The sequence below is a fragment of the Diadema setosum genome, chromosome 8 (genome assembly GCF_964275005.1).
Source record: "Diadema setosum chromosome 8, eeDiaSeto1, whole genome shotgun sequence".
Taxonomy (NCBI): Eukaryota; Metazoa; Echinodermata; class Echinoidea; order Diadematoida; family Diadematidae; genus Diadema; species Diadema setosum.
Window position 1 is genome coordinate 24,836,497 of NC_092692.1, and position 19,733 is coordinate 24,856,229.

The 19,733-nt window shown below is 37.3% G+C and overlaps 1 protein-coding gene across 1 annotated transcript in view; it reads right to left on the minus strand.

Moving 5' to 3' along the window:
- The window catches only part of LOC140232062 (NADPH:adrenodoxin oxidoreductase, mitochondrial-like), a 147,793-nt gene that overhangs the window by 86,101 nt on the left and 41,959 nt on the right, over nucleotides 1-19,733 (minus strand). The window contains exon 8 of the mRNA XM_072312214.1: nucleotides 4,972-5,177. Within this exon, the coding sequence (XP_072168315.1) occupies nucleotides 4,972-5,177 (206 nt within the window). The remainder of the gene's footprint in view (nucleotides 1-4,971; nucleotides 5,178-19,733) is intronic.

Genomic DNA, 19,733 nt, shown 5'->3' on the forward strand with positions numbered 1-19,733 from the left:
TAGAAATCTACCTCGCATGTGATTGGTTAATGGATTCATGTTGAAGAGCTGTTTATACGACCGCTGGTAGTTGCATCTTTTTTCATGAAAATTCTACAAAAATGTTGGATATATCATTAATCTGGTGAGTGCAATGCATACTTGAAATGTTGATTTTTCTATACAAGCTTAAATTTGCCGACCTAGGGCCGTGAATTAGATGCAATCGAGAAGGGTGAGGTACCTCGCCCAGTTTTCCATAGAGACAGTGGTTAAGACCATCCCCACAGCGATGTATACTACCAACTTCCGTCTGTCTATGGAGGAGAGCGATAACGTCATAAAACTAAAAGACTCCTCCGGACAGACGGATCTTTCTGTCTAGGTCACATAGGCCCTATTTATACAGAAAACAATTTTATATCAGAAACCAAAGACATCAATAATAATACCAGGGGGGTGTTTCGTAAAGCTGTTCGTAAAGTTACGAACGACTTACGAGCAACTGGTGATCAGTTCTTGTGCTGATTCATGGAAATTCTGATAAGTATAGCACATCAGAACTGATCACCAGTCGCCTGTAAGTTGTTCGTTACTTTACGATCAGCTTTATGAAACAGGGCCCCGGTATGCCATTACAAGAACACATAGACGTTACCAAAGAGACAAAGGAAAGAGAACCCCCCCTCCCAGCAACTGCATCACAGTGAGGGGGATACGTCTGTTTTGTTGACACCAGGAACTGCATGTATATTGTACGGTGCCCAGTGTCAACATCAGTGAAGTCTTGATCTTTCCTGGGAACAGACACCTCCTAATCCTACCTACAGAATGATATACCGGTACCTATCCCCCATACCAAATTTTGATAAAATCTGTCAAAAAACATGGCCAGTAATTGTGCACAAAGATGTACTACAGTGTCGTATGGTAAAAAAAGAAAGAAGTTTCTTGTCTGGATTTCTCGAGAGAGGCAATACGGGAGGTCCTTACTATGTGATATTTAACATTTTTCTGATCTGAAGCTGCTGAATACATGCATGTCATTGCAAGCTAGCACAAGCCGCTAAATACATGTATTAGTGTAGTTTTGACACTGCCTGGTATAATGATTTTCAGTCAGACAAATACTAACCCCCAAAATTTCAAAACTTAGAAAACATGTACTTGTATCTGAGTCTACAAGTCAGGTAAAAGTTGAATATTTGCTATCAATTTTGGCACTTTACACATTTGGAATGATTTTACAGTGCTGCTGTGCATGTGTATGTATTGTACAGTATTCGCGTACTGACGACTGAGCTACCATGTGTGTATCGTACATTGATACTGCAACCGACTGCATGCAATGAATATAGTGCAGAGCTTTCAATTCAAGTGATGGGGGGGAGGGGGGGCGCGGGCCCCTCCCTCACTTTATTTGCATAAAACATAGGAATACATAGGTTCTAACTCCCCAATTTCTTTTAACCCTGGAAGTGGCACCAGCAAAAAACAATGTGGTTATTCTAAAGGTTTTGTTTTTTTGTTTTGCTTGTGAGTTGATGTCAATTGGAAGCCGATTGCGAGTTGTAGCAGAGAGCTTTTTTCTTTTTGCCAGCCGATGAAAAACCTGGAAGTGGTTTTTTGTTTTTGCTTGTCAGCTGAAGAAACTCAAAAGTGGCAACAGAAAGTTGCAATAAGGTTTTTTTTTTTGTTTTTTTTTTTGTTTTTTTTTTTTTTGATAACAACTTTACTTGTTACCTGACGAAACCCGGAAGTTGCACCAGAAATGATGAACTCCCCCCCCCCCCCACACACACACACTTTTGAAAATCTAGCACTGGCCGTGAAAGTGTCTTAGAATGTCTACTATCAGACTTTGGAGACTCAGAAGTAAGTGTGTTAGGGTGTGACATATTTACAATTAATTTAAACATATCTGAAAATCATTACATAGCAGTAAAAACTACAATGATGTCTCTCTAAAGCTAGCACCTGCATGGTGTAGCGGGCACGAGTACTTAGCCATTGAAATCAAGCCAAAGACTGAGGGAGTGAACTGAATCCACAATATTTTTGTATGATTTTCAATTCATTTAAAATAATTCATTACCATGGCAATGTAGTGATCAACAATGGGGAAAGATTAAGTATGCACATCTACATACTACGTGTATGTGACCGTGCACCTTGAATTTAAGTGAGGACTCAAAAAACAAGAGACCCGCGGGTCTAGCGCTCACCTGAGTATCGCAAGTTCGCCTTTCACGCAGTCACTAATCTAAATTATTCACAGCTCTACTAAAATTAGACCAGGCATTCTCAAGTAGAAGATGAAAATGTACAGTAAGGGCCTAAATTTTTTAAGATTCCTTAATTTGGGGGGATTGGGGTCCCCTGGGGCCCTCTGGGTGGGGCATGGTGCCCATTTTGATAAATTGAGATCCTGACCCCCTAGGGATGCTACCTGCCAAGTTTGACGAAAATCCATCATGAGGTTTTCAGGAAGAAGATGAAAATGTACAATTCAGGCCCCAATTGGGACCCCCCCCCCCCACCCCCAAGAGGGGCATACCTGGATCTGCTATGAACAAACTTGAAACTACAGTCATTAATGTGCTCACTCAAAGTATTATCTTAGCTCTATAACTTCTGATTCTACAGAAGATTTTTAAAGATTCCTTCATTTTGGGGGGTTTGGGCCCCCCCCCCCCCCCCCGGGGCCCCTGGGTGGGGCATGGTACCCATTTTAACAAATTGAGATACTAACCCCCTAGGGATGCTACATGCCAAGTTTGGTGAAAATTGGTTATGGTGTTCTCAAGATGAAGATGAAAATGTACAATTTAGGCCCCATTAGGACCCCTCCCCACCCCCTCCCCTGGGTCCCAAGGGGGGCACCCCTGATTCTGCCATGAACAAACTTGAAACTACAGTCATCAATGTACTAACTCATAGTATAAACTTAGCTCTATCACTTTTGGTTCTAGAGAAGAAGATTTTTACAGATTCCTTAATTTTGGGGGGTTTGGGCCCCCCTGGGGGCCCCCTGGGTGGAGCATGGTGCCCATTTTAACAAATTGAGTTTCTAACCCCCTAGGGATGCTACCTGCCAAGTTTGATGAAAATCGGTCAAGGGGTTTTCAAGAAGAAGATGAAAATGTAAAAAGTTTACGCACAACGGACGACGGACGACGCACAACGCACGCCGGACGCCGGACGAAGGGTGATCGCAATAGCTCACTTGAGCCTTTGGCTCAGGTGAGCTAAAAACCAAGTCAATTTTGAGTTTTCCATATTATTCTGAAAGAACTTTTCTTTTCTACATTTTACTTCAGTTTGGGATCTTAAAATGAATGGCAAAAAGGGTTTTCAGCAGTTGCTCTACAACCCTTTTTATGGTAGAGTAGTGTGATCAGGTATGTCTTAGAGGTCCCTTTCATTTCTTAAAAATCCTTTGCATACTCTTCACTTTCATTCCTTATAACTTTTTTTAAAGGATAATGCCACTGCTTTGGAAGTTGACATTAATCATGGATAGAATGTGCTGATAGAGCATGCTTAATTTCAGCTTAATCTGAGAATCTCTTCATTGTTGCTATGGTGGTTTACATCCTGATTTTGTCCCATTCATCTCACAGGTAGCAGAGCTTTAGTGACAACTAAGCGCTTGAATAGACTCTGTACTTCAGAGCATCTTTTCTCAGTTCACACTTTTCCAGAGTGTGTGCTTTCTTTTCAATATTTAGATAGGTTAGGAGAGTCCAATAGAATTGAGTTAAACATCATTGTGGTGCATAGTCACATATAGGCCCGAATTCACGAAGGTGGTACAAATGAAACCATGGTTTAAACCATGGACAAAAACTGTGGAGTGCCAAGTGTCGCACGGAATATTTCGTTACGAAATTGGTCATTTCATCGACAAAAATGACCGTTTCGTTAACGAAATTATCATTTCGTGGACGAAGTGTTCATTAGTTACCAAACGTTGTCATTTTGTTACAAAATAATCATTTCATTGACGAAATGACTGATTTCGTAACGAAATATTCCATGCGACACTTGGCGCTCCATAGATTTTGTCCATGGTTTAAACCATGGTTTCATTTGTACCACCTTCGTGAATTCAGGCCATAGTGGTCACATGTGCCAAATTTGAAGCTAAGTGCTAGGGTTAGGTGTCTTGCACATCTATCTTTGATAGCGGTCACACATGCACATTTACACATGCCTGACCGCCCAACCGACCAACCGACCGCCTGGCCAACCGACCTCAGAGTGATTCTTATATACCCCCATACACATTATGTGTGGGTGGGGGCATAATGATTGATGTAAAGAATTACACCTGAGAGTAGCGAATGATCCTTTTGGATGCATTCTCACTCTACTTCAATGATCATGTGGAAATATATATGCTTGTGGACTTATACATCAAATACACTCACTGTATATCCACATGGTCATACAAACTTCACCACTTGCGTTAAGCAGCGCACACACAAAAACTTTCCTTGGATGTTAATTTGAATTTCGTCAGATTCTGCCCAAAGGTGAATATCTGTTTTACTCTTAAAAAACATTCCATGTCTGATAAATGGCACTGCATGTATCATCTATTTCTCTCTCTCTCTCTCTTTCGTGTATATTATATATACATATATATATACATCTAAATATATAAGTAAGTTCAGATCTTCAAAATATTACTTTCACCTGCACAAAGATGATGATTACTTGTAAATTCCATGTTATCATCGGTATTACTTAACTATTATAATCATCATCACCACATCATTTCATCATGCATATTACCTTGTTGATTCTTTGTCTGAAATGCAATCTCATATAATGCAATTTTATGCTATCACTGCATAGTGTAGAAATTTGATAATTAGGATGCATAAACAAAAAAGTCTATGAACAATTAAGAAGTAAGTCAGATGGACATAATTTACCTGGCAAGCCTTGAGCACATTCATAGTATTCGAGGATCTAATATCTCACCTTAATTTGATTTATCTCAAACTTGACCCCTGACACACGTCCATTAGAACCTGACGATGAGGACAGAATCTCTACGGGATTATGAAAAAAGTCCAGGTGCCACTCCCTTAAGCTTGACTCTGGCCTCTCTCTTTCAGGACTTGAGGTGGCTCCCCTCGCTGTTTTCATCATTAGCTCTGTGATGCGCTTTTTTGGTCTTGGCAGATCTGTAGGTGAGAACAACACTGTGAACTTACGTTGACATGTCTCATTGAATTCCAATGACTATAAGGCCAGGTGAAATAGGAAAGTAGTTTCTCGTCCTTGCACGCATCTGATTTGGCACCATGTCGACATTTTTACTATTTACTATTTTTCAAAATGGTGATGAAACCATTAAAAAAAATTGTGTTCCTGGTCCTTGTCCAAATCTTTTTTCAGTTGCCACATCATTTTTTTTTTTTTTTTTTTTTTTACTTTGGGGTGGTCCCCCAAAAAACTAGAACTATCACTCATTGTGATTAAACTACCCCCACCCACAACTGAGGGAATTAGCTCAACCAGGATTATTGGTTTTTTTTATACTTTTTAATGGGAAAAAAAAAAATTACCATGGCAATGCACTATTCAACAGTGAATAAATGTATTGCTCACTGTTAGTCACATGTCCCACATCTCAAGTCAAGTACTCAAAAACTGAGTGAGCAAGATTAATAAACTGACAATTTCTATGTTTTTCATTAAAAATTGTGTTACCATGGCAACACAATGTTGGACATTAAGAAAAATGAAGTTTGCACAACTATATTATATCATAGCCGTCACATGTGCCAAATTTCAAGCCAAATGCTACAAGACTGAGAGGCTTAGTTGAATTCACATTATTAGTGTATCATTTTCATTCAAAATATGCTGTTACCATGGAAACGCATTGATCAACAATAACAAAAGGTTAAGTTTGCACAACTATGTACCATAGTGGTCAGGTGTGCCAAATTCTAAGCTAAATGCTCACAGACTGAGGGAGTTAGCTGAATCCACAATATCTTTATGTGCTTTTTTGTGGAAAAAATGCTGTTACCATGGCAATGCATTGTCAACACTATTGACAGATTAAGTTTGCACATCTATATACTATAGTGGTCACATGTGCCAAATTTCAAGTCAAATGCTCAAAGACTGAGGGATTTAACTGAATTCACAATATTTTCGTATGATTTTCATTCAAACTATGCTGTTACCATGGCAACGCATTGATCAACAATAATGAAAGATTACCTATGCACATATACGTACTATAGTGGTCATGTGTGCCAAATTTCAAGCTAAATGCTCAAAGACTGAGGTAGTTACCTGAATGCACAATATTCTCGTATGCATTTTTGGAAAAAGATGCTGTTACCATGGCAAAGCATTGTTCACCACTGACAAAAGATTGAGTTTGCACATCTATATGGTATAGTGGTTGCATGTGCCAAATTTCAAGCCAAATGCTCAAAGACTGAGGTACAATTTTGTGGTAGTTTACCTGAATCCACAATATTTTTGTATACATTTTAGTGAAAGGATGCTGTTACCATCCTGTACAATACCTTCCTGTACAATAATTTCATGCATGTGATTTCCTACATGAAAAAAAGATGGAAAATAAATGTTATACAAACTTGAACTTGAAACTTGAAACTATGGCAATGCATTGTTCTCCACTGACAAAAGATTGAGTTTGCACATCTATATGGTATAGTGGTTGCATGTGCCAAATTTCAAGCCAAATGCTCAAAGACTGAGGGAGTTAACTGAATCCACAATATTTTTGTATGATTTTCATTCAAAATATGTCGTTACCATGGCAACACAGTGATCATCACTGACGAAAGACTATGTTTACACATCTACGTACCACAGTGGTCATGTGTGCCAAATTTCTAGCTAAATGCTCAAAGACTAAGGGAGTTAGATAAATCCACAATATTTTTGTATGCTTTTTTTGGGGAAAAAGCTGTTACCATGGCAACACATTGTTCACCACTGACAAAAGATTGAGTTTGCACATCTATATACTATAGTGGTCATGTGTGCCAAATTACAAGTCAAACGCTCTAAGACTGAGGGATTTAACTGAATCCACAATATTTTTGTATGATTTTCATTCAAACTATGCTCTTACCATGGAAACGCATTGATTAACAATGATGAAAGAGTAAGTATGCACATCTACGTACCATAGTGGTCACATGTGCCAATTTTAAAGCCAAATGCTTAAAAACTGAAGGAGTTAGGTCAATCCACACATTTTTATATGATTGGTAAAAAAACTGCTGTTTGGCAACAGATTTATTAACGCACACATCACAGGTGTTTTGCACAACAATACATTACATTGATCGCATATCCCTAATTTAAAGTGAATTGCTACAAAACTGAAAGAGTAGTGTGCCAGGCCCTCCCTACCTGCTGCGCACGCACAAACTGAAGTTAGCCATTTAATGTCATGAGACAAATCTTTCAAGTAATCGGGGGCAATAAATAAATTTACTAATTATTTGTGGTAAGTTGAATGAAAAATGTAGTTCCTATATCACACAAGTCGCAAAAATCATTACACTTTTGAGTTTAGTTCTCGCGTAAATTCCCCGTTCGCACAGTACTAGTCGGCTAACTTCAGTTCTAGATTGTGCATCTTGCGTTCACCAAGATCTCTCGCGAAGAGTGAGTTTTTTTTTTGAGTGACGACTTGAAAGTCAACGTCAATATTGATACTTCTCAATTACTGATTTTGTATGCTACATATCCTGTAATTTTGGTGCAATTTGGTTTAGTGAAATTTGAGATATCTACATGGATAGAACAGTACACAAGCGCCGCCTGCTAGCTAAATTACGCCTAAGCGTCGTCTGCTACTCGATACGAATTAACGCACGCGTATGCAAGCACTTGTAATCAGTAATAGTGAGAGCACCTGTGACATCATAACATCTGGGCTCGTCAGCTCATTAGCATAATTCTCACCTAAAAAGTTCCATTTTTAACATTAAATTACGGACTTAGTCGTTATGAAATTTTGATTCTGTTTGCACCGCTGGGTCTTATAGAATTAAAAGAACAACATATAAAAAAATAAAAAACTGGTACAATGCCCTTTTAAGAGGAGTCAATAGCGTAGGTCTCTATAGGAAACTTGCGCCGTGCGCCCGCGTACGTATTTGACTAAAACACCAGGACCATGCACTTTTAAAGGCAGATTCTAAAAGAACAGATTCTAAGCTTTAAAATGATGTATAACTCAGTTCAACTGGACTCTCCCAACCTATCTAAATATCAGAATGAAACCACACATTCTGGAAGAGTGTGAACTGAGAAAAGAAGCTCTGAAGTACAGGGTCCATTCAAGCGCTTTAGTCTGTACTAACCTGTGCTACCTTTACTAACCTGTGAATCAATCACTTGAGCTGAAAGCTCTGCACTGTACTCATTGCAAGCAGTTGGTCGCAGTAAGTAGCCTACCATCAGGGAGGTGTGAGACCTCCCTGCTACAATACATACATAGACTGTAGTTCAGCTGTCGGTACGCGAATTTTGTATGAACCGCACATCAGTGCTATTAAGTCATTCCGAAGCATGTAAAAGTGCCGAAATTGATGGAAACATTCAACTTTTACCTGACTTTGTAGAGTCAGATACAAGCATACTACAATGTATGTTGTGAATAATGTTTAGGGTTAGTATGGGCATGATTGAAAAATCAATACTATACCAGGCAGAATAAAACTACACTAGCACCTTGTGCTAGCTTGCAAGTGCCCATGTATGCAGTGGCTTTGGATCAGAAAAATAGTAAGATATCTTATAATAAGGACCTTCCACATTACCTTTCTCAAGAAATGTGGATGAGAAACTACTTTCTTTTTTTACTTGGCCTTAGATGTTTCTGCTATGTGTACAGTAGATGCACGGTTAACTGGATCTACATCCTGTTAAACAGACTATCAGGCATGACAAAAGTTGGATACAAAATAAATACAGTAAAACACAATTTTTGCGGTATGAAATTTTCACGAATTGGAGTCGACGGCCTCTTTCGAAGCATGAAATTTTGGCGAGTTGCCTCTAAGATTCAATGCTCATAATGTAGAGAAGAACTTACATGCATTTTAATTTTGCGAATCTTGGCTCTCGCAAAATTCGCAAAATGAAAATGCATGCGAACATTCCTCCTTTTACAGTACTGAATGGCTACCTGTAGTTCATGGATAAGTGTAGTACCGCATCACTTTTTACACATCTTAAAATATACCATAGCACACAAATTTTGATATTAAGAATGGTGTACCATACAGTTGAACATGCCATTCATATCATATTCTATATGGTACTTACATTTGTAAATGGTACATATTCTGCAATAATGAAGGAAAATTTTCTCTTCTCACTTTAAGGTATGCAGTCACTCAGCAAAGAGAGTGCTTGCTGAAAGCATACTTTTGATACCCACAAATAATTAGATTACTCATTCACATTCAACATGTTATTACAGAGATCAAGCCTTTTTTTATAGTGAAAAATACGCTCTTTAGCTACAATGCTGTAGGTATCAAACCACATCACCATCATTTGAGCCACTCTCAGCATTCATACATGTAAGACAAAATACATACAAAATTTAATGTTAATCACCTCTGCACATGACACTGAAAACTGACAGCATTCTTAATACACACTTGAGTATTCCTACATTAGCCAAACCAGATATGACTGTATGACACTTTGATATGACAGCAGTCAGTATCACCCTAATACAGAATAACCCTGTTAAAGCATTCACACCGTACTAGGCCCTGGTCTGTGACAATTAGGATGTTTATACATGTGACCAGTCAGAATGTAGCATAGGGGAGTGTAAAAATTGTACATCTTGATGTGAAATGATGTTAAAAGCATCATTTCACCACATACATGTAATGTCGTTGCCATGCATTTTATTTCAGAATACTCTAAACCAGCATTCAGACACACCCATAAGTGGTCTCATATGTTGTATGGTGCTGTGTGTGGGTGTGTGTGTGGGGGGGGGGGGGAGAGGAGGAGATGGGTTGTTGTTTTTTGTAGCTAGAAGTTTGCTAGAAAGCTACACTGTACAGGGTGTTGTTAAATCTTGAGTCATTTTGTACAGGTCCAGCATATTACATCACTGTAAAGGAGGCAACTATTGTGCCTCTACAATTCAAGTCAATGACAGTCCATATGTATTTCCATTGATCAAGTGGCAGCAGGAAAAGGTTCTACATGTACATTACTGGTGGCCCCCGGCCACTAGAGGGGCCACCAGAAATAGCTTTCGGGCCACCACTTTTAACTCTTTATGTGCCATGGTGGAAACATCCCGTGTGCCACATTATTCTGAGACACCAATGTAGTCATGCGTTGAGAAAACATTCTGTTTTTCAAATCTATATAACTCTTATAGATTTATGTTAAATTGTAGACGAAGGGAGCAAAGTTGTAACGAAAATGCCAAGCTTTGCATCGATGTAAATTCTATGACAAATCTATTATTGCTTTTCTTTCAGATGTATTACTTTTGCACACAAAGCAGTGACAGAAACTTAGAATTTGCACGCAAATCCAGTATGAAACACTGCTTGTTTAATAGTCAATCACCACATAAAATGCAAGCTATAGAAGAGAGGAACGGACTCGTGAGAAACGCTTTCACTGTACTGTAGCATTTGGCGATTTATCGATCGGTTTGGGCAGGTTTGTGCAAGCGGAATATGCGAAGTTGGCACGCCATCCCCCCCCCCCCCCCCCCAGTTAGTGGTAAGGTCAGAGTAAAGATAAGGGTTAGGATTAGGATTAGAGCCAGGGGAAGGGTCCGGGGTAATTGCCCAGGGGGTAATTGCCCTAGACCAGGTGTGCACATTGTTTTTAAGTGTTTTTCTCATCCAGAATAGGGGAGAACAAATGACTTTCAGCTGCATACCTGCTGCCAGCAGGGTTGCCAGATTTCCATTACTTTTCTTGGTCAAACTTAGTATATTTTAGATTCTAATTTGGTCAAATTAGTGTTTTCTAAGGACTACATTTTACTCCCCAAAAAAGGTAAATTTTAGGCCTAAATCACTTCATGACTTTGTGGAGTCATTGAAAATCATATTTGTACCTAAATTCAATATTGAATATGTGAAGGCTCGGTCACAAATGCCTTTACGAACTGCTACGAATGCCGTACGAACGATTTTTAGACAATTTCGTAAGATCTTCTTAAGAAGGCCGTATGAAACCAGCATTCATAAACCATTCATAGACTGTGTTCATAGAATCTGTGCCACATCTACGAATCTCTGCGAACTCCATAATTTGTATGAACAATGACATTCGTACAAACGCATCGTTCGTACGAACCTTTGTGACCGTAGCTTTAGACTTAGTAAACTTAGTCACAGTTTGTAGTATTTTAGACCCTTCATTACACCTACCAATGTCCACATAATTTTCATGATGATTTAATTGTTTTTTGAATGTTTAATCAAATTATTTCCATTTTTGACCTTTTTCTTTCTGACTTCTTGGTCACAGTATGTGGTTATTGAAGCACTCTAATATCCTGCCAATTTTTACATGATCATCATGGTATATTTTATTACTTTAAAGTTTTATCAAATAATTTTTTTTCTCTATTTTTCAGGCCAACAAATTTTATTGTTAGGCCATCAAAAAACTGATTTTTGATGATTTTGGTGGCCTGAATGGGCCACAAAAATACAATGTTAGTGCTAAGCCTTGCAGTAAGTCTATGCATACTACGTAAAATAGCTAAAGACTTTGTACACTCTCCTGTCCTGCATATTTTGACTTGATCGCTTCAGCAAAAACCAGTTGATGACCAGTATTTATTTCTAGTATTTTGGAGAGAATATAACCTGTCACATGTATTAAAGGATTTAAATGTCAATTCTCTAATTTCCATCTGAAAAAAATTATTCTGACTCTTTACCATTTGCAGATGAAACAAAAACCCAGCATTAGTGCTTTAAATACTTTTAAAATGTGGGTTAGGGATAGAATCAACCACTGTGAAAATTTGAATCCGTAAAATTGGTGTTAAATATTGTTAAATACACAAAACTTGAACAATAGTTCATGTTTCAAAAAATAAAAAATTTTCCAGATAAAACTGTCTACAGGTACGGTATATTGAGAAAAATACAGATATCTCCTCATATTTTAGGCTTTATCGCGAAAATTCTATATGTGACCCTGCACCTCAAACAAACAAAAAGTCGCCAGACATGAATTTTTAGTTAAGACCATATTCTGAAAGAGCAGACTTTAAGCTTTAAAATGATGTATAACTCAAATCAAATGGACTCTCCTAACCTATCTGAATATTGGAAAGAAAGCACAAACTCAGGAAAAGTGGGAACTGAGAAAAGAGGCTCTGAAGTACAGTGTCGATTCAAGCGCTTAATCTTTACCAAACCGTGCTGGCTGTGCGATGAATGGGACAAAAAACAGGAAGAAACCACCAGAGTAACAACAATGAAGGGATTATCAGATTAAACTGAAATTAAGCATGCCTCATAAACACATTCTGTCCATAATTAATGCCAACTTTCAAAGCAGTAGCACTATCTTTTCAAAAGTTATTAGAGTTAAAAGTGAAGAGTTTGGACAAGGTTTTTCAGAAATGAAAAAGGGATTCTAAAGACACGCCTACTCACACTATTCTACCAAAAATGTTCAAGATAAACTGCTAAAAAAAACACACTTTACTGCCCGTTTTATGATACCAAATTTTAGCATAATGTAAAAGAAGACCCGCTCTTTCAGAAACTATGAAAAAGTCAAGTTCGGCTAGGTTGACCCATTTCACTTATTTTCAGTCCTCACGCAAAATCAGTGTGTGCGACTTTATGCTCGTTTTGAGGTGCACAGTCACATACTATATGATAAGATGTTTTGTGGCACAACAGACCTACACATATGCATTAAATGTTGTATCTTGAAATTTTTTTAAATCACTGTCCCCAAAAGTAAACTGGACCTCTTTAAGATTTAAAATGACAAATCATTAGTCCTATTTTATTCCAAAAATCCCACCACAAAAGGACAAAGACACTTGTCATCAAGTGACTTACAGGCTCCATTTGACAAGATGGGTCACATATTGGCTTTAGTGCTTAGGATACAGTCGAATGAGCAATATCAGGCATTTCAACTCCCTTCAATGGGTCAATTACATAAATCAATAGTATATGCTACATTAAACCAGAAAGTTTTAATCTCTGAGCATGCTTCACCTATTAAAGATTAGTTGCGAGTATACAGGTGCACTTGGGCATGTGTCTATGTTAGAAATCAGTTTATAGCGGAATGTTAGATATCAGTTGCGTAATTTAAGATTCATAAGGAAATTTTTTTTTTGTATCTGCAGCTGAGATGCTTATTCATGCTTTGATTTCTTCTCGGTTGGATTTTTCAAACTCATTGTTGTGCAATCTTCAAAAAAATGATGTCACAAAACTTCAATGGTTGCAAAACTCTGCTGCCCGGTTGTTAACTTTTACTAATACGTTTGATTCCATATCACCAATTCATCGTTCTTTACATTGGCTGCCTGTAGAAAAAAGAACTATTTTCAAGATTCTGTTATTCTGACCTCATTCAGTTCATTCTTTTTCCCTCGTATACCTCTGTGACTCTATTCCCAAAGACAATCCAACACAAAGTCTACGTTCAGCTTCAGATGCATTGTTACTCTAAACCCTAGAGTAAAACATGGATGGGGGGATCATGCTTTCTCTATAATGTGACCAAAATTGTGGAATCTGTTACCTATTCAGTTAAGGCAACCGTCATCTTCAGAAACATTCAAATCCAACTTAAAACGTATATACGTCCCTCTCACATTGAGGACTACAATTGCAATCTATAATGTTCAGGACAATTGTATTCATCATCTGGTATGTGTTTGTTTGTTGTTTACCATTTTCTTCTTTGTTGCCATGTTTGAACATGTTTATATAACTTGTCATTTTTTTGAAGCACCATGAGCACTGAAAGGTGGATCTGGCTAGACAAGTAGCCACTATTACAGTCAGACCGCAATACCCTGAAAAGCCTTCGCATTTATCGTATGCGTATGCATGGACCTCGCGGACATGAATACGTAATGAGCTGGGAGACCACATTTTTAGAGTGTCTGTAAATCTAAACAACATTAGCAATCTACATGATTTATACATCAATAAAAAGCTGAAGAGTTGTACTTTGATGAAATTTGACCACTTTAAAGGACAAGTTCACCTTCATATACATAAGGATTGAGAGAATGCAGCAATATTAGTAGAACACATCAGTAAAAGTTTGAGGAAAACTGGACAATCGATGCAAAAGTTATGAATTTGAAAAAAAAATTTTGTGTTGGAACAGCTGGATGAGGAGACTACTACAGTAGGGCTCGTGATGTCATATGAGTACAACAGTATAAAGAAAATGGTCGGGTTGGCAATAAATAGAAAGCCTTGTTATAATTTCTCTCAGGGTCGTTTTGAAAGTATCGATATAATGTAGAGATAAGAATTATGGTATCATAAGTTCATTTTTTATAATGTAAGCATTAAAAGGTGTGATATATTTCAAAGATTCACAAACCATGTCAATCAGTCACGGATGATAGCTCTTCATGTCGTCAATAAGTGAATCTCCTCGACCATGCACTTCGTCTCTGAATATTCTCGCAAAATCTCGGGTGCTGAAAAGGACATGCGCAAAAACCTGCGCGTACGATAAATTTTTGATTTGAACTCATTAACAGCCGCGTTGCGGTCTGACTGTATTATCATTATCATTATCATGGAAAATGTGTGCTATAGCCAAATCAGCTCATCCTCAATGGGTTAACCCTATCTTAACTGGATGGGGGTGGGGGGGGGGGATTCAAATTGACCCCTTAACCCATTGAAGACAGGCTGATTTTGCTACAACATCCATTTACCATAGACCCTTGCCAGAGTATACTCGTGACTCGTCCTCAACAGGTTAACATTTCATGCGATGATTCCATAATGCGCAAAGATTTTGCCAATGCATTTAATTACTTTTTTTTTAAGTCTCCCCCATATTAGGAGACCAATTTGCGATGTCGGGGTACACTGTTTTGAAGTTGTATAATGTTTTGTACATGCATGCCAGCCTGAAAACAGGCTATGTGATATTGTGGGCAAATCCAATGCAAATTGTTTTTTCTTGGTAGATTGATATAAATTAGATTATTTCAACTTTTAATCATTGAAATTAAATAATTCTAATGTAGACAAGCTAGAAAAGGTATCTTCAACAATATTTGGAGAAAAAAGAATCAAATACAATGGGTCGAAAAAACAAAATACATAAGAAATTAAAAAAACAATAAAAACAAAGGAAATTACTTTTAAATTAGATCGTGCTATTTTTTTTTTGCAAGAAGATTGTTGGATGTGTCTTGAGGTATTCTGATACACACAAAAAAATGAGCAATCATTCAGCCTTTTTAATGGAGTTACAGGCAAAAATATGATTTCATGCACAAAATTGCATAATTAAAGGGATGGTACAGTATTGGTAGAGATGAGAATTGGGCTTTTAAGTTTTTGCAAGATACCAAGAAAACACTTATGAAATAGTACAGAGCATACCATTTTAAAAGGAATTCAAAGTTTATTTGATGAAAATCGTGTTCGGAATGACTGAAACATCCAAAAACAAAGTAAAACAAAGCGATCATAATAAAGTGTGGGTCCCACACTTTATTAGAAATCGCTCTGTTTTGGATATCTCAGCCATTTCAAAACCAATTTCCATCAAATAAATGTTGAATTCCTCATGGAATTACATGCTCTTTCATATTTCATAAGAGGTTTCTCATTATCTCACCAAAAAATGTTAGAAACCTGAAATTAGGTCCCAACCAAAACTATACGATCCCTTTAATAAATTAGAAATAGAAAATCAATATTTTCTTTTTCAATTGTCTAATCATATAATCTTGTAGTTGACATCCAGCTCTCAGCGATGGCACCATAGGCGGCCAAGATCCGAAGGGATGTCAAATTGATTCCCCCCCCCCCAACCAGCAAAAAACTTGGTCTCAAATAACCCAGTTAGAATGGGGTTAAACATTGAAATTTGGACAAGTCGTATTCAAAATGTTTCTCAATTCTTCACAAGTATAGAACGTATTTCTGAGTAACATTAAAAATTTTATAAGCTATCTTGGCTCCAATGTCTGCAACTTCATGAGCGTAATGCAACCATATGCAATCATTGAGTTTGTTATGTCCTTTGTTTCCCAGCTTTAGCAGCTTTGTGGAGTAATCAGGTCACCTTGATATGCCAATATGCCAGGCAGCCATCCCATCAGTTCATGGTTGAGGTCCATGGAGACATGGCATGCATGTAAAGCAGTCCTTGCTCTGCCCCCATCAAGGTGAATTCTTTTTTTTTTTTTCATTCCGTACACCAATTTAGCAGTGTCTCTTTTTCATCTCCTTTTATCTGGGGAAATATGCAGTGGAATATGACCAATCTCTGTGACCACAGCCAGCACTATTTATTTCCAACTAGAAAGAATAGGAAATGGGATGTGCACATGTCTTTTTTTTTTTAATAAACACACCAACAACTATGGGTCATTTGCCCCTCGGATTGCCCTCATCAATCATGCATGATCACAATGCTTCCCGCTCCACTTTTCTCACATCTCAACCTCCCTGTAATCGAATCATTGCAACCAAGGAGCAATTTCCATGTTTACCCATTAAGATGGCTAGGATATTTTATTCCTGGCACAGAATAATTGAATCATTGCTCAAAGCTACAAATTGATGTGTTTGCATAGGGTGATTCTTTTGTCCATGGCAGAGAAAGAAGAAAGAGAGAGGGAGTAAAGAAAAAAAAAAAGACAAGAGATGAACACACTAAGTTGAACATCACGATGTCATGTTTACATATTGGTAGTATTTTGTTTTCTTCATCAGTATTAACCAAACAATACCACTGTATTAATCAACACCCTCAATGCCTTTAAAAAAAAATTATATATATATATATATATATATATATATATATATATATATATATATATATATATATATATATAACAGCAATTAGTTTCTGCTCGGAGCCCTAAGAAAGTATAGATTCACAACAGTAGATTAATATAAAAACTCCGTTAGAGACGTAATTTTGACGAATTTTCGCCCATACATTTGAATGTTTCTTTCCGTGTTTCTTTCCATTCTTTCCTTCTTTTTTATCTTCGTTTCCTTCTCCCCCTCTCTCTCTCCCTCATCTGCGATTTTCTACCTCCTTGCTTTGTGACGTGTTTTCTCTGTTCTTTGTGACGTCCTATTTTGTACGCTTCTCGTATTTTACCTACCTTCCTAGTTTTCTTTGTGACGTGTATGTGCGCCTTTGTGCGCTATTTGTGTATGTGCGCATTTTGTTATGGACGCGCTACCACTGACGACGCATCTTTTATTTTGATTTATATCTGCTTCAAAATAAAATGTCAAATGTATTGCCTTGACAAAGCCCTATGGGCAAAAATTCGTCAAAATTATGTCTCTAACGGAGTTTTTATATTGACCTACTGTTGTGAATGTATATAAATATATATATATATATATATATATATATATATATATATATATATACATATTATAATGCCATTTCCAGCCATAAGGGGAAATGCGGAATAAATGATAGTTTGGGGGCATTTTGATAAAAAGCATGAAAATATTCAGAAAAAAATGCAAATATTGCCCTTTTTGAAAAATTATGCATTAATATGGGCTCACTGCAGAACTGAACTGACAAGAGCACAAAATGAATCTTATACCACTAAATTCTGTATATTAATGAGAAAATATATCTCTTTTTAAGAAAAAGCAGATAGGGCTTATACATGTATATCTAAATTCCCCCAGTGACCAGTTTTCTACGCACATTATTATACACCCATTTTTTTGCATCCCTGCCAATCTCCCCTAAATTGTATTGATGGTACAGTCCTCAATCTATACACACAATGCCATCTGTGCCCTACTGTGGAATAGTCCTGAGGCCCCAGATCAATGATAATGCTTTGAAAAACATTGTCAAAACCTTGAGGGGAATCAAAAATTTCATATCCTTTTACGGGGGTAAAGGCAGATAATGTTGATCAACAAAGTCTCCTCGACTCCATAGCAAGTTTTGAAGAAAAATCCATTATTATTGTATCAACAGCAATTACTTGATTGGTTTAGTTGTTACTTTCTGTAAAAACAGCAACATGAACAAATCAGCTTTAGAGAAAATACATTGTATCATTATCTACAGTGAGCATAAAGGGAAAATTGATAAATCTAACAAGAACAGTGTGTATGTTCATTAAAGATTAACTTTGCATTTTCCAGGGGTTCTTTCAAGATTTGTTTTTCATCATTACTGCTCAAAATACACACTGAAGCAGTGATACCAAGAGACAAGTCCACCTGTTGTTATATAAATTTACATATGTCTCTCTTGGCTGATACAGAAATTGAGGTTTTCAAACATGAGAAACATCAGAATCAAGGAGGGACATACAGCACATGTACATGTATGGTGCATGTATCTCAGTTGGCAGAAATAATCATTTAATAATCATCTTTTACGTCCTGAACTATAGCACCTATAGCACAAACATATGATGTAATATGTGATAATATGATTGGTTAGCTTCTTGCTTTGGTTTTATGCTCAATAATATTGAATGCAAATGATCAGACATTTTTGTGATCACTTTTGAGGAATTTGCTAACATGACACATTGAAGTGGAGAAAGCTAATCTTTAGCACCTTTAGCAGGACACTGATATACTTTAACCACAGCCCAAACTTTTCATCAGTACAATTGATTCCTCTGTCACAATCCCCACACCATGAACACACAAGATATAATGGCAGTAATGAACAGCAACCCAAGACATGACATTTAATGATACTTTACAGTTTGCAATAATTTGATCAAGCCTGGACATGGAATGGTTGATTCTTGGCTACATTCTCCCATCAGAGTCCAGCTGAGATTTCATCCAAATGGGAACACACAGCAAAAACTGAACAATAAAAATGCCTACAGCAGTTTACATGGATGTAACACAATGCTCTCTTAAATACACTCTCACAGTACACATATTACACAAAGCACACAATTTTACTTCATGTCACCATAAAACTTTCCCATCCCCCATTCTAAAAATCATCTACAAAATTCATATAGATTCTCTCACATCTCACAATAAAAAGACATTTACACATCACTCAAAGAGCATACTAGTCATATCATCTTTTAATAAAAAGAAAAAATGCTGCTTGAAATTCAGGGTTGCACAGGGCACATCTATGAAAGGAATAAAATAAAATATTACCCTTTAACAGTACATGAAAAGTGATACTGCCAGAATTGCTGCAGAATTATAATTCAGCAGGCAAGGGAAAATAGAATGCAATTTTGAATGACTGAGGGGCATAATCAAATGCTGGGACAAGTTCTCGGTGCTCCTGGCTCCCCTACTTACTCTCCAAGTATCAAATTCCGCATATCTAATGTTACCAATACCTGGGAGTATTCAAATAGGATGCATCCCAGTGAGCGGGCCAGAGCAGATGTACCCGTTACACCTGTGTTGTGTCATCACAAACAGGCAGGTGGGACAATTAATCAGAGCAGGTAATCACTGCCACAGGCTCTCAGAATCTACCCATTCAATTGTCAC